Source organism: Prorops nasuta, unplaced genomic scaffold (assembly GCF_024137725.1).
Source record: "Prorops nasuta isolate Cenicafe-Biocafe unplaced genomic scaffold, Cenicafe_Pnas_1.2 PNAS00053, whole genome shotgun sequence".
NCBI classification, from domain to species: Eukaryota; Metazoa; Arthropoda; class Insecta; order Hymenoptera; family Bethylidae; genus Prorops; species Prorops nasuta.
This window is the reverse complement of record NW_027116850.1, coordinates 472,000-487,871: the sequence shown is the minus strand read 5'-3', so window position 1 is coordinate 487,871 and position 15,872 is coordinate 472,000. Positions and strand designations below refer to the sequence as shown.

The 15,872-nt window shown below is 29.8% G+C and overlaps 3 protein-coding genes across 5 annotated transcripts; 2 read left to right on the top strand and 1 right to left on the bottom strand.

The window, feature by feature from the left end:
• On the top strand, positions 1-1,183 carry Rpn12 (regulatory particle non-ATPase 12). Its single transcript, XM_066745095.1, has 3 exons — positions 1-157; positions 349-421; positions 489-1,183. Exons 1-3 carry the CDS (start codon positions 50-52, stop codon positions 1,106-1,108), a joined length of 801 nt encoding a protein of 266 aa, XP_066601192.1. The 5' UTR covers positions 1-49; the 3' UTR covers positions 1,109-1,183.
• A 235-nt stretch (positions 1,184-1,418) lies between these two features.
• Positions 1,419-6,630, top strand: LOC136784443 (ubiquitin-protein ligase E3C). 3 transcript variants are annotated; one of them, XM_066745090.1, is made up of 5 exons: positions 1,419-1,688; positions 2,284-2,741; positions 2,800-3,335; positions 3,416-5,466; positions 5,548-6,630. In XM_066745090.1, the coding sequence occupies exons 2-5, from the start codon at positions 2,326-2,328 to the stop codon at positions 5,713-5,715; spliced, it is 3,171 nt and encodes a 1,056-aa protein (XP_066601187.1). In that variant the 5' UTR covers positions 1,419-1,688; positions 2,284-2,325; the 3' UTR covers positions 5,716-6,630. The 3 variants fall into 3 exon arrangements, with proteins under 3 accessions (XP_066601187.1, XP_066601186.1, XP_066601185.1); XM_066745089.1 differs by having other exon boundaries at positions 1,419-1,753; XM_066745088.1 differs by having other exon boundaries at positions 1,419-2,217.
• A 164-nt stretch (positions 6,631-6,794) lies between these two features.
• On the bottom strand, positions 6,795-9,799 carry LOC136784370 (S1 RNA-binding domain-containing protein 1). Its single transcript, XM_066744978.1, has 2 exons — positions 7,808-9,799; positions 6,795-7,731 (listed from the first exon to the last, which is right to left on the bottom strand). The coding sequence occupies exons 1-2, from the start codon at positions 9,656-9,658 to the stop codon at positions 6,973-6,975; spliced, it is 2,610 nt and encodes an 869-aa protein (XP_066601075.1). The 5' UTR covers positions 9,659-9,799; the 3' UTR covers positions 6,795-6,972.
• Positions 9,800-15,872: the final 6,073 nt, after the last annotated feature.

Sequence of the window (15,872 nt, the reverse complement as noted above, 5' to 3'; positions counted from 1 at the left end):
ATAGTCTACACATTCTCAGAAATGACTGGAGAATTGGTTTAAATAAAATATGGCGGCGCTCAAGGATGTCGTATCATTATATCAAAATTTAAAACAAGAGTGGACAAAGACTCCGCCAAATTTAAAGAAATGCGGCGAACTACTTAATACATTAAAGGTATTATTAAAAATCATACAATAACTATCTTACATTTATGGAGCAATTGTTATAAGCCTAATGTATTGTTGGGCTTGTCATCTGAAAATTATTTGTTTATTTTAATGTAGATATATTAATTTCATAAAAGAACTTATTACTATGTGGTTTACTTTTTGTAAAAGATCTGAATTTTGATTTTCTCTTAATAGGTTGGCTTAACTCAACTAATGTTCCTTCCAACATCCAACAGCGTAGCAACTACAATGGAGCTTCTAATAGCTCGTATGTATGAATTATTTTAAGTTTTAATTTATTTTAGTTAGATTTATATATTTATGATTTTTTGCAGGGGATATACTGGAAATTGGAGCACAATATAGTATAGCGACAGAAGATATACCATCTTTTGAAAGATATATGGCACAATTGAAGTGTTATTATTTTGACTACAAATCAGATCTCCCAGAGTCTGCATTTAAATATCAGCTTTTGGGATTGAATTTACTCTTTCTATTATCTCAAAATAGGGTAGCAGAGTTTCATACAGAATTGGAACTCTTACCCTCAGATCAAATACAATCAAATGTCTACATTCGACATCCTTTAAGTTTAGAGCAATATTTAATGGAAGGCTCGTACAACAAGATATTTTTAGCAAAAGGCAATGTGCCAGCAGCATCTTACAACTTTTTCATTGATATCTTATTGAATACTGTTAGAGATGAAATTGGTGCTTGTATGGAAAGTGCTTATGACAAAATTTCTATACAAGATGCTCTTCGTATGCTCAATTTGAACACAGAGAAAGATATGAAGCTTTTTGCAACTAAAAAAAATTGGACCTTAGCTAAAGATGGATACTTTTACTTTAGCACTCAACATGAGAAGAAATCTGAAGAGCCAATACCAAGTGCAGAGCTTGCAAGACTTGCAATAGATTATGCTAGAGAGCTTGAAATGATTGTTTAATAAATATATGTATTTCTACTTTATTATATATTAAGATTGAGTAAACTCTTTGAATAATTACAATTTTACTTGTTATGCTTCCTGTTTTATCTGTTCTTGTGAAAAAAATTCATTAAGTGTTACATGATAAAATAGCATGAAAAAAATAAAATCCTTTGTTTACAACTATTTATTAAAAAATTATAATAACCTCACGTATGTAAATAGATATTGGTTTTCAATATTTACAAATTATTAGTCCTTTCTACATAAAATTCAACTCATTCACTTATTTCCGCCTTCTCGATAAATTTTCCTTGTGATAATGTGTGTATACTATGTATATATTACGCTTTCACGCGCTTCCTCTTAAGAGAGTTAACATGACTGTCGAAATGTCGAAATAGAGTAGAGTGACTCTGAACGTAGTCTTAGCTGTGTGAGCTGCGAATTTGATGACTAAACCAGTATACCACGATACTACACACTCATCAGTCATCAGTTACTAGAACTGGTAGAAGTCAGAGAAGTCATAGCTTAGCACTCATCAGTAGTCATCAGGCAGGCTGCTAGCACGGTGCACGTTAATTAGTCTATATGTGTACATGATATACATCGTTATATTCGTATAGTTACACCTTACACCACATATATAATTTAAACTGAGTATGTGTATTGTGTATGCATATGTGTATATATTATATATACCAGATAATTAATTAACCAATTGCCGACAGTAAAATCTGATTAGAGTGGATCGAAAACTTATTAGATTGGATAATAATAAACAGCAGTATCTCTTGAAGCTTTAATTTTAAGTTAAGCTTCAATCATTTAATAGGATTTGAGCTTGACGAACATTTATCCTTGATATCATAACCTTGCAATGTGAATTAAAAAAAGTTTAACTCTACGAATATATTGTGACATTATATAGTTTTTATTTCAATATAATTTGTATACACCTCTTATTTTTGACCGATATTCTACGGGAAACTTCAAATTTTTAAGCGATTATTGGAAAAGTAGGACAGTGCAGACTATATTGAAATATGTCATTTTAACTTATTAATTTATCACAATTCGTAAGAATTATTTAAAAAATTTCATTTTCTCATTTATTTTGAATGGTAATTGAATAATCAATTTTATTATGATTTTGTTTCTGCAATGTTTATAGTGATTAACTCTTACAGGTCTGAAAATTGAAAATGTTATTTCATTAGATAGACAACATCATGTATAGTTTTGAGGGAGACTATAGACGAAAACCACAGCAAAATTTAGCTGGTGCCAGTAAAAGGGATGAAAAAGCAGTCCTCTTACAGCATGCTCAATTGGAAAGATTAAAAAGGGAGCAGCAACGTAAAAAGCAAAATGCAGCTTTAAAAGTCCAGGCACATATACGCAGTTATGTTGTTAGGAAAAGAACTAAGGCCTGTAAAAGATTTGAATATGACGAGGCACTGAATACCTTTGGAAGAAAAACATTAAGTCCAGATGAGATCAAAAGTTTACTCAGGAAATTGTTGTTCTTTTACGATCATACAGTGGATGCTAGTAGACTAGTTTGGATGCTTCAACATTTGTTAAAACACCAGCAAGAAATAAAGTTAAGATCTGTGCAGTTTCCAGAATGGTTATGGAGAATAAGGTAATTATTTTATAAAATTCATAAAACTATGAAATATTTTTCAAGTTATATTTTATAGGTGGATTCTTAGAATGTGTATAGAATATGGTACTGATATATCAATTGATAATGCATATTCTTTGGCCATACCTTTAAGAGCTTTGGAAGTATTTACAGGTCGTGAGAAAACTGATAAAATACTTAGAGAAAATAGTTACTTGTACCTAGAAAATATATTTGTATATTTAATGAAATATAAGTATTTTGATCAGTTGAGAAAGCTAGTTGATGAAAAAGTTCCACCAATGTTGGAGTCTTCTTCAGTTGCACCTACACCCATTTCAAAGTACCTTTTGGATATGATAAAAAGGCCATTAGAGATAGTCTATTATGCTAAAAAGAAAGATGACTTTGCGATATTGGTACTGAACGAACTTTGCAGGAGTATACTTTCCCCAAAATTATCGGATTCCATCAAAATGTTCATTATACCAGCATTAGCAAGTTTTAAAGAATTTCCTTACTTAAAATTAATTGACTGTATTAGTAAACTGGAAGCAGAACCTACAATTAATTTGCTGTATTCCGTATTGTCGCTCGAGCCTGATCAATTCTGTAAGTTGAAGGAAAATAATGCTTCTGACAATGTATATATATATATATAACATACCCATTACAGATATTTTTGTTTACAGCACTGACAATGTCAAAAACTACATTGATGAGTTACCTACAGGTTCTTGCAGCTTTAAGCTCTACTATTGTCATCCCAGCTTCTGAAAAGATCTTAGAGCAGTCAGATGATGATTCAGACGATGAATCGAATGTAAATATGGAGGACCAAGAAGAAACAGATATTTCTCAACAATGCATAGACATGCTCAACGAGCAACAACGCGTAAATGGAATCCTTTTGGGAGTGGATAAATGCAAGGATTCTGCTATATTGCAACCCCTGTGCCAACTTTGCCATCATCTACTAATAACAAATAAATTATCAGTTCACAAATATAAATTACTTTATATGTTAGCTTTCAAGCCGGCGTTCTTGAAAAACTTGTGGACAACGTTATTATCAGTTTGTCAAGTGTCGCTTTTCGGTGGAACCACGCCTCTTCTGCAAATCATCACACGAGGAATCGCTCTATCACCGGAAGATGCAAGGAAAATTGTTCCGCTATTGGCTGTTTTCTGTTCGCTGTTCAGCTTGTTAATTGCCACCTTGCATGATTCTGAATTTTTTATGCAATCTGGAGAAACGGACAATAACCAATGCCAGCAACAAGCAATGCCATTCAATACATCAGAGCTAGTTTTGTTGTCAGCTCATATAAAAGGGGTGTGCTTAGGCTTGGTAGAGCTCGCATGTCCAGATACTCGTCCAACTGTTCGCGATGATTACAAAAGTGCCGTGTTAGGTCCTTCAAGCATTATGGAAACGCAACAAAATACACAAATATGGACACATCTCTTCAAAGTCGCAGTTGGATTACTAAGACAATTGCATACGAGAGACCTGAGACAGCAATTTTGCCCAGATGGTCATTGGATCACTTCTAACATAATGATACCTATATGCAAACCTCAAGATCTGAGTTTTCGCAGAAGAAGGCTTGGTGGATATATTCCATTTCAAGGTCTCGGTGTATTTACTCGTGAAGATCTAGAAGAGGGTCCACCACTTTCGGCCAAAGAAATTAGAACTCTAACTTTACTTCGCGAAATTCCATTTGTAGTACCGTTCAACGAACGTGTAGTCGTTTTTCAATCTCTTATATACTGGGACAAAGCAGAGCAGCAAGGGGAACTTACTCATTTCATGCAAGGTCCTTTAATACAAATTTCCGTAAGAAGAAATTATTTGTACGAAGACGCTTTTGAGAAATTGTCACCCGAGAATGAACCAGAACTAAGATTGAAAATGAGAGTTCAGTTAGTAAATGTGGCTGGATTGGAGGAAGCTGGAGTAGACGGAGGTGGACTATTCAGAGAATTTCTTTCGGAATTACTAAAAACTAGCTTCGATCCCAACAGAGGTTTCTTCAGACTTACCAAGGACAATATGCTGTACCCAAATCCAACTGTACAATTGCTCGTTGACGATTTCCCTAAACATTACTATTTCATAGGGAGGATACTTGGAAAAGCTTTGTACGAGAATCTTTTAGTGGAACTTCCTTTCGCAGAATTCTTTTTATCGAAAATTGTAGGCAGACAATCGGATGTTGATGTACATCACCTGGCTTCCTTAGACCCTATTATGTACAGAAATCTTCTGTACTTGAAAAGCTACAAAGGCGATGTAACCGATTTGGGTTTGGATTTCACTATACTCTCCGATGAACTCGGTGAAAGAAGAACCGACGAACTGAAACCTAATGGAGCCAATATTCCTGTTACGAATCATAATCGTATAGAATATATCCATCTAATGGCTGATTATAAACTCAATAAACAAATTCGATCTCAATGCTATGCATTTAAGCAAGGAATTGGCAGTGTAATTCCTTTGGATTGGTTACAGATGTTTAACAACAAAGAACTTCAAGTCCTTATATCAGGCGCACAGATACCCGTTGACGTAAATGATTTAATGCTTCATACTAATTACACTGGAGGATATACATCCGATCATCCTACTATCACTGCTTTCTGGAAAGTCGTTAATGAATTTAATAATCTTCAAAAGAGTCAGCTGCTTAAATTTGTTACCAGCTGCAGTCGACCTCCACTTCTTGGATTCAAGGTAATTATTTTATACACTTCATTATGGGTTTATTTATTATTGCGTCAGCTGTTTTTACTCTAAATTGTTTAAATGTTTCAGGAGCTCGATCCACCTTTCTGTATTCAACATGCCGGCAGTGTTGATCGTTTACCTACTTCAAGTACTTGTATGAACCTTCTGAAGCTTCCCGAATTTCCAGATGAAAAAACTTTAAGAGAAAAACTTTTATACGCGATACAAGCAGGTGCCGGATTTGAACTGAGTTAAAAATCTTAACAATTTATTTTCATATCTTTTAAGTATGGTCTATAGTATTGTTTTACAAATTAATTAATTTTATATTTGAATAAGAAGTCCATATTCAACATTTCTCCTAATTTCTTCTAGAAGTTCATTATTCTGAAATTATTATACCTATAGATTGTACTTTATATATGCTGTGTATAAATCAATCATGACCTTTTGTAAATATAACAGTTATGGGAATATATTCTATTAAATGATAAATATTGAATATTAATCACAGGAATGTTTTTTTATAAAAATATGCATCTCATTGTACTTTTACTTTCAATTTTCCTATCTACTTCTATTTTACTTAAAATATATAAAGGGGATACATAAGATGTATACCTATATTCTAGAGAGATCAGGAATGTTAGCTAGAATTGATCAATCGCATTAAGGAGGAGCCACATCATTTGTTGAATATCGTCAAACGTTTGATATTGGGTGACTGGACATGACAATGTGTACGATATTTATTATTACACACATTTAAATATGTGGCACATATCGTATCTAATTGTCCAATGTCCAACGTTCGATGGTACTTGGCGAAAATTTAGTGTGGCTTCCCCTTTAACTAAGAACATACCATTTATAAAAGATTTTTGTTATAACATTATATATACGCATATATATGTGTATAGCAAGGGAAGATTAGGCACATGTTCAATTTTAGCGTATCACTTTAAAAATAAAGTGTTAATTTTAAGCATTACATAACTGTTAGATTTGATAAATAAAATAATTTATTCATTTTATAGAAATTTTATATCTGACTGCATGACTGACATTAATTTTTCACGTGACCAAATTTACGATATTAAAGTTTTTTAAGAAGTCTTGATGTTAATAAAAATGTTAATTTTGAAAAATATACGATAAATAAGAATTTTAAAAAGTATTTACCTTTTATAAAATTAATTACAGTACATGTAAATTTTGACTTTGGTTTTAAACACTGTGAATCATGTAAATTTTTGTTTTATATTCATTACATGAATGTTTAATGACTAGAGAAAACGAATGTAATAAATGTTTCATATTGTATTTACATAAATAGTAATAGTAAATGTAAATAAAATAATTCTATATAAAATTATCATTTCTCTTTTTTAAACAATCTGCTTCAAAGGAAGCATATATAATCAGAAAATTAGTTAATTATAAATAGAAAAACTTATTTTTCTATAGCGAAACATTCTTTTATTTATATTATATTCTTAAATATTACATTACTTACAAAAGATTCTCTATCTCGAGGCTAAATCTATTACGCGATATATCTAGCACACAAACTTTTACAAGAACGCGTTGTCCTACCGATAATTCGTACTTACGAATATATTGAATAGGAACCAAACCACTTCTTCCTACTCCAACATCAACAAATGCTCCAAAAGATGTAATGTTCCTCACAACCCCGGTTAATGAAAGTCCACTGTATAAATCACTCATACTTTTTGTATTGTTTTGAAAAATTGGAGATGTTGATTTCAATCGGATATCCTCATCCTTTTTCATACTTAAGCCCTTCACAATTATTTCCATAGTAGTTATATCGGTGTTATATTTTTGCGCTACGGCAATTAATGAATCGGAAGAGTATGATTTAAATTTTTGTATAAAATCTTCACTACCAATTTCGTTTATGTTACAATGATTGTCTTTAATGAATTTTGTAGCAATTTTATACGATTCTGGATGGATCCATGTTTGGTCTAATGGATTAGGGGACTTTGTATTTTTTACTGTTAAATTTTTGATAAGTGAAGTTTCTGGTAAAATTCTTATAAAGCCTGCACATTGCTCAAATGTTTTTGCCCCAATTCCTTTTACATCCATTAATTGTTTTCTATTAATAAATGGTCCCTTCTTATTTCTCCACTCTAATATGTTGGTAGCTTTGATCATGCTCAAACCTGCTACTCTTTTTAATAAACATTGAGATGCTGTATTAACATCAACTCCTACAAAGCTAACAGCCTCTGATATCACCTACAATTAAAAGTGAAACTATGTTATAATTTATAAATTATAAAATGAAAAAAATTAGATGATTCTGATGGCATACTTCATTTAATGTAAGTATTAATTGTTTCTCTGGTAAATCATGCTGATACATTCCAACTCCTAAATGTTTTGGTTCTACTTTGACTAATTCTGCTAAAGGGTCTTGGACCCGTTTTGCTATAGAAATTGCAGAAATTACAGTTGGATCAAGATTAGGATACTCTGATTTAGCTTCTGAACTACAACTATAAATTGATGAACCTGCTTCATCCACTATAGTATACATAACTTCTAGTGAGTTGAATGCTTTTGATTCTATAAGATTTGTAAGAAATAATTCAGTTTCTCTACAGGCAGTTGCATTTCCCAGAGCTATTAATGTACATTTATATTTTTCTATTAAATTAATCAATGTCTGTCTTGCTTTTAGAGTACTGGTTTGATTATGATGAGGATATATTACTCCAGTCTCTAAAACATTTCCTGTTTCAGAAATTACTGCTAGCTTGCATCCATGGTAAAATCCTGGATCTATCCCTAGGATAACCTTTCCTCTAACTGGAGAAATTAACAATAATTGTTTTACATTAGTTGCAAAAACCTGAATTGAAGCAGTCTCTGCTTTCTCTTTTAATTTACTTCTAATACGGCGTACAATAAGAGGTTTTACAAATTTTTTATAAGCATAATCAATACTGTCATTAAGCAATTTTAAATGGAAATTTGATACTTTTGATACTTTTTTATACTCCTTCATACAAGATTCTCTATATGAAAATTCAAAATTATCAGGTATATTAATTTTTACATTAAGAATTTTCAGGGATTCTGCTCTGTTAATTGCCAAAATTTGATGTGGTTTAATCAGAGCTTCATAAACTTTAAAGTCATAATACATTTCATACTTCTTTTCAACTTTATTCTTGTTGTTCTTTAATTCTTTAAATTCATTATTCACTTTTGTTCGTATTTCTATATCCTTAATTGTTTCTTGTAATACTTTAAGCTTATCAAATAAATTTTTATTCTTGCTAATGGTATCTGCTAATATATGTATGACACCATCTCTTACTTGCTGTTCAGTTTTCAGACCTTCTTTATCAGTATTGATAAATGTATTTAAATTGGGAACATCTATGCCTTGCAAAACACGTTTACTTATTACTTCCAAGCCTAGCTCTCTTGCTCTTTCTGCCAATGATCTTTTACCCCCACATCTGTAAAAGGATGAAATATGTTCCAAGTCATCCATAGACTTTACAGATAAAATTGTTGCGTGAATTTCAGGTGTCCATTTTCCTAACTTGTCAATTGTTTTAATCAAATTAATAGCTTTCTTTTTAAGAACTTTAACTTCCTCATAAGATACCTTTATAGAAAATAATTGCTCTGCTGTTAAATTACCAGTTATATGTTTTCTGTAACGTGCAATAAATGGAACTGTATTCTCATTTTCAAATAATTGTATTATGTTTTGAGCTATTACTTTATCAACTTTATAAGATTCACTTATGTAATCTACTTCTGTCCAGTCTTTATATTCTATTATGGGTATGTTATTTAATTCCATTTTTTCCACATTACACACATTAATTTTTTCCATTGTTTGTTTGGCTCCTGACTCATTATCTTCCTTTTCATGGATAACTTTCCTCTTTTTTCTAGAAAGCTTATCATATTTAGAAGACTCTAAGATATTATGATGAAGAGTTCTTTTTTGTCTAGCTACTGTCATATGCATATTTGTTTTCTTTTTTGACTTTCTATTAATATCTTCATTTTTCTTTTCTGCAATTTCAATAACCGAATTTTTATCCTCGGAATCATCGCTGATAACAACAGTTTCATCGCTATCATCTAGATTAATAGTGTTATTATCTGTCAACTTTTTAGCGTGTATATTTTTCTTCATATTTTCAATTAATTATATGAAATCAAAGCATTGTAATTAACAAAACAAATGTATATATATACATATGTATATACAGTGGTCAGAAGTCAGAACTTGTCAGAACTATACTGACTGACTGGCACTGACTAAACTGGACTAAACTGAACTGAGCTGTATGATGAGATGAGTGCCAAATAGTGGTAGATGGTAAAGTACCATAATATTTTCCTATAGTAAATTTAAGGAACTTTAGACGAGTCGACTATTAGACACTGAGCATGCGCAGAAGAAGAGGAAGTCTTTTCGCTTATGGCGTTGTTTACGACCACGCATACGTAAAACGTGTATGTTTTATACAAACTGATTTGACAGCTGCAAGTACAGAGGTTATAATACCTAATTAATACATAAATGGTTATTTATAAAATGATTAACAGCTATTAGTGTGAAAGAAAGATCGTCTGTCAAATGCTAAAAGCCAAGTTTTATTTTCAGATGAGTAAATTAAAAATATTTTAAGCATTCAGTTTATATTTATCAAGAAATAAATACTTTGTGATGAAATCTGTTTGTTGCAGGAAATAAAAGAAATTAGAGGTCACTGATGTTTTTATTTGCAGATTAAAAATGCCAATGATACATGGTAAAGTTTTTCAGATTATGTATCATAAGAGCCCACTTTTTGGAGAAACTGCAATTAGAATTAGTGATGTTAACAAGAGAATCATTCATTTGGTCATGATACCAATTACTACGAATTCAAGGTACTGTGTCATTTTACTTTAACAGTTAAAGTCTAAAAAACTTAACGTTCAAATACCATAACATTTACAAACCATATCGTCTCAATCCCATGATGTTCCAACAACATAACTCCCCTATACCATAAGACTATTTCACCATAACAGCCCTTCACCATTATTACCCTACACTTTAAGACTCATACACCATAGCAGTTTTAAACCATAACACTCCTATATCATGGCAGTTCAACACCATACCACTCCTGCACCATACCGCCTTAATTCCCCAACAGCATGCAGAATAATTATATTTAAATATATGAAACCATTGTGTACTTAAGGAAGTAATTTGTGTGTGTTTATTTTATACTTTAGAATATTAGTTGGATGGAATATTCAGTGCTTTATGGATCTTAGGATTACGCAGAACAGAAATCCCACAGAATTTTTTCCAGCTCCCTTCTTCAACAAGAAATAAAGCGACTGAGTAATTTGTAACATATAATTTAATAATGGCACATTTCATTCATCCGTATATGCTTACTAAATATTGTATTCCTTACCAAATTGTAAGTAGTTTTTACTGTGTAGTTTTAACTGTTATGTTATACAGTCCTCAGTTAAATTGAGTTGCATGTCTACAAATATCATTATGTTTTATTATATTTTTATTTTTATGTTCCATATTGTAGGTTTTCTCATATACCAATTATAAATATGATAGCTTTGAAACTCTGTAAGAGGCAAATAGCTTCTATAACAGTAAATATTCTTTTTTGCATTCATTATAATTTTTACAGGTTTTTGAAAAGCTACATTGTTAATAATAAACAAGGATTTTATCAAACTCTTCCGATATGGTGATTGAAAGATCAACATTATTTTGCAGTTTACATATTAAAAATTGGTGGCCATGAGAGAAATGATGGGCATTATTTGAAAACACTATGCAACATGAGTGGAATAATTTTAGGTAATTTTTTGTTTATTTATAGTATATAAGTTCTTTAAAGACATTGAATACTTTACTATTCTATTCTGTTCTTACCACAGCTGAAGGTATTAATCGGATGGTGATTTTAGAACTTTGTGGATATGAAGATACTGCTCAGGAAGGAACGTGTGGTTTTCTAGCCTTAATTCGTTTTTGAAAAGGAGATGTGAAATATTTTATTTTATTTTTAAGATGACTACTGAAGGTAAAAATGGGCAGTGAAATTAATAACAAAATTGATCTGCAAGATGGCAATAATTATCTACTATTTTATATTTATTCCAGGTTAATTAACATTTTTTGTATAAAATTTAAAAATAATAATGATGTACTAATACTATGAATTTAAAATCTTTTTTGCGAGCTTAATATATATTTCTTTACATTATAATAGTAGTTAAAATACAGTTTTTTTATATTGTATATCTAATCTATTAATATCTATTTCGGTGACAATTATAATGTTATGGTATGAACAAAGGCTAATATAAAAACTTTTTTGGAAATGAAGATATATAAAAGGAAATAAACTTTTTTTTAATTAAATGATATAGGTATTTGAACATTTTTTATAAAAAGAAATATATAGCTTAAGTATACACATAATTAAAGGTTTATTTTATATAATTTTAACATTCGACAGTCTATAACTTATATTTATTTATATTAGATTATGATCTGTTATATTTTTTTAAATGTAAAATAACTGTTCCCTTTTTTTTACCTTTCCCAAGTATGTGGCATGCAGAAATTTTCTCCAAAGTTAGCAAATCTAAATTAATATGATAATTTATGAATATTTTATAAGCTAAGATTTAAAAAACTGCTCTTGCTATAGATGTTATGAAAATGCTTCTTAAAAGAACTGTTAACAATTTTATACCTTTATTCTGTAAATATTTTCTAAATTTAACTTTCATTTTTTCTAAGAGAAAAGTGTTATCCAGAAAATTTGAAATTTTTTGCTTTTTAATGGTTAGTGGTAAAAACTGTATATATTTAAATTTTTGGCATTCATCGTTTACCCATGCATCAAAATCTCTCTCTACCCTTCCTTTATTTGAATATTTCACTTTTAAACCATTATTTAATTGACTGAGGGTTCTATAATTAACGATAATTAAGTCTTTTATTCCATCTGTAAAAAATTAATATTGTTATAAAACAAATTGATAGCCAAAATATTCATATAAAACACTTTCTTACAAATGAATTTATGAAACGATGGCTTAACGCCAAACGTGCTTTTTAAGGTTCGATGATACCTTTCTTGCGAGTTGTTAGTCCTATCTACACTACCAAAGGTGCTCAATATTGTGGAATCTATTGTATTGATCCAAAACCTTTTGTAATATTGAACAATTTTCTTAAAAATTTCATATACTTCCTTATCTTCAATATTATTTAAACTTTCAACAATAAATTCAAAGCCTAAGTGTATACAGTTGGCCGGAAGAAGCGGTAAATTATATATTTTTCTAAGTAAAATATTGCTTTTCCCATAAATTTTAGGCGACTTTTGTTTTAATATTTTAAAAAGCTTTAATTCAGCAGCTTTTCTACGAATAGCCTGTAACCCGAAATTAAACAAGCTATTTCAATTTAGAATATTTATAGTAAGCATATTGCATTAATATAATTATTCAACATCAAAAATTGATTGTTTGCATGTAAAATGTACATTACAATTTCATGATATCCCAGCTAGTTCAAAGGTACAAAAAACATTTAGACGAACTCCTGAGGATTAATAGGAGCAGGGATATTCTCTAAAGTTCCTTAGGAATTTTTTTGCACCGTTGTGCTACTTGGGATGACAAGGATTACAAGAAGTGAAGGGGAATCACAAAATTTATGACGTTGAAGCTGTAGAAATAATACTAGCACAAAGTGCATTTACTTCACTCTCTGCTAAGATTTTCATATAGAAGGTAATGTTTATGAATTCGTTAAGACTACGTTATAGGAAATGAAATATGGAATCTAATGGTACTATTTCCATTTAGGATCTCCATCACTACGAAACTTTCTGTCATAATTTTCTACCAATTTCAGCGTCATCAAAGTTTTAAGTTTTTAAAAATTTGTTTATTAAGCTTTTTGTATACTGCCTACATCGAATCTACTCGCTAAATTTGCAATAGAGTTACCGATTGGCTGAAACACCACAATCATTAATTTTTCGGGAGCAGATTCAATGAAAGTTAGTATACACCTTGCTCGCCTCTCCACTATATGTACTCACTTGAATATAATGGAAATAGCAGCCTTTAATGTCACAACTGGGAAAATGCAGCCGTATCGAATTTTGTAATCCGATTTCGAAATCGGTTATGACTAATGACGGAGTAAATAAACTTTGAAATTTATATTTCAATAATTGTAAAATGTTTTTATAATTAGTTGATTTTTTATTAGACATCAATATCCATATTACTGGTAGAAACTGTGAAAGGAATGATAACAAAAATTTTATTGAATAAATATTAAGAAAAATATAATGGTATGATATTATAATAACGAAAGGAGAACGTTAGAAAAATATTTCTTTTACTATGGTTAATTATGAATACTATTATAAATTATAAAATTATGGAAAATCGATACATTATTTTGTTCACGTCTCGTTATAATAAAGCCATATATTTTTATATTAGAAATTGCATAAAGTGTAGACATAATAATGCTTGTAACTCGCCAGAAATATTCAGCTTAAATGTAAATAGTAAAAATTGAAGTTTTCATGAAAAATATTCCATTACTAGAATATTTATTAACACATTAAAAAAATTGTTACGTCTACGAATTGCGACAAATTGAAATAAATAAACACCCTATATGTATCTAATACGTATTATATAATGTATATTGGTAATAATAATGTTTTTAATAATAAGAAAAGAATGCGCTTAGAGATTGCACTCGTTGTATATTATACGTGGTAGCGTTTATGTGTTAACATTAATCAATTTTTCACCAAATATTTTTCATTTAATTTTCTATACATATTATTACTTCAAAAATTAAATAATTATTATCATATACATACATATATTTGGCATATTAAAGATACAGTTAATAATATAAAATATTACCAAGTCCATTACTTTCACCATTATTGTTATCAATTGGTAAACTTTTAATAAGCGTGGAACACAATCAAAAGTTCCATCTATAGAAGCTGTTGAACTATTTAATATTTTTTTTAACAATTTTTTATCGTAAATGGCGATGGCAGTGTCTGCTCCTTCTTCAAAGCACAAGAATTGTAATGCGTGTTCTTCATTATTTACTTTAAATTTCAAAAATTTAATGAAATCGTCATTATTTTCCAATTTTGTGAAATCTTCGATACTTTTTATTATATTAAATGTATTTTTCCCTCTTCTTTTCTTTAAAGTTTCTTTCAGTTGAGTGTAAGGCAATAAACTAGATGCTTCAAAATGTCTGTTTAAACAAAATTAAAGTGTTAATTGTAGTATTAAACTGTTCAAATCCTGGTGAAATTTTTCTCAATATGCAATGCGAGCATACAGTTTCAGTCAAAAATAATTACTATTTCAAGTTTTATTGAAATCTTACTTTTTCGATACCATATCATAAACATCTTTGGATGAAGCAGGTATTGTTGTTGCTATTTCAAACAGTTCTTTTCGGAATTTTGATTTACATGCAAACATTTCATCCCTCTCATGTGAATGTAGTGTTGTGCATTTAAATGTTTCATTGACAATTTTTCCTCGTCCTTTACATCCAGTTATGGAACACTTTAAATAACTATATGGTTGAAAAGTCAAAAAATAATTTTATTTAAGTGTAATGTAGCATTCTAACTTGTTTATTATTGAAGCAATATAAGTCAACCACATAGTAACATGCAACGTTATAACTATGCATTAGCTCGTAATATATTCCATATTATTGTATGATTAGTATAAAAAAATTATTATAAATATTCTAAATAACATATACCAACGTAGACACAGGGAATCATCGCAGCATCTAATGACAGTAGAATACGCTGAAAAGTAAGTGGTTTCGGAAAATGCAATTAATTATTTTGAGAAATCATCAAAACGTTTCAATTTATTTAACCATTTGACCATTTGACCTGCATAGCACTTTCGAAAGATTCAATTCTATTTTCAATTAAAAATCCTACACATACATTTTCCTGCAAAAGTTTAGCCACAAATACATTTATTAAAATTATTAACAAATAAACAAAAATATCATTAAATCACGTATACTATTGCCACTAATTTTTTATGTTTTTTCTAAATAAACAGGTTACACAGTTTTTACTAATAAATACAATAAATTACAAATAGAATAAATGTTTTGCTTTATTCAAAATTGGGGCTAACAATATTTTATAGAAGATATATTAAAGGGAACGCTAGCTCAACAATATAACTATTCATATTTTAATTATGCAAAACTTTCCATAATTAATATTCACAGACTTAGTAGTTATGCCATTTGAATAGATTACTGC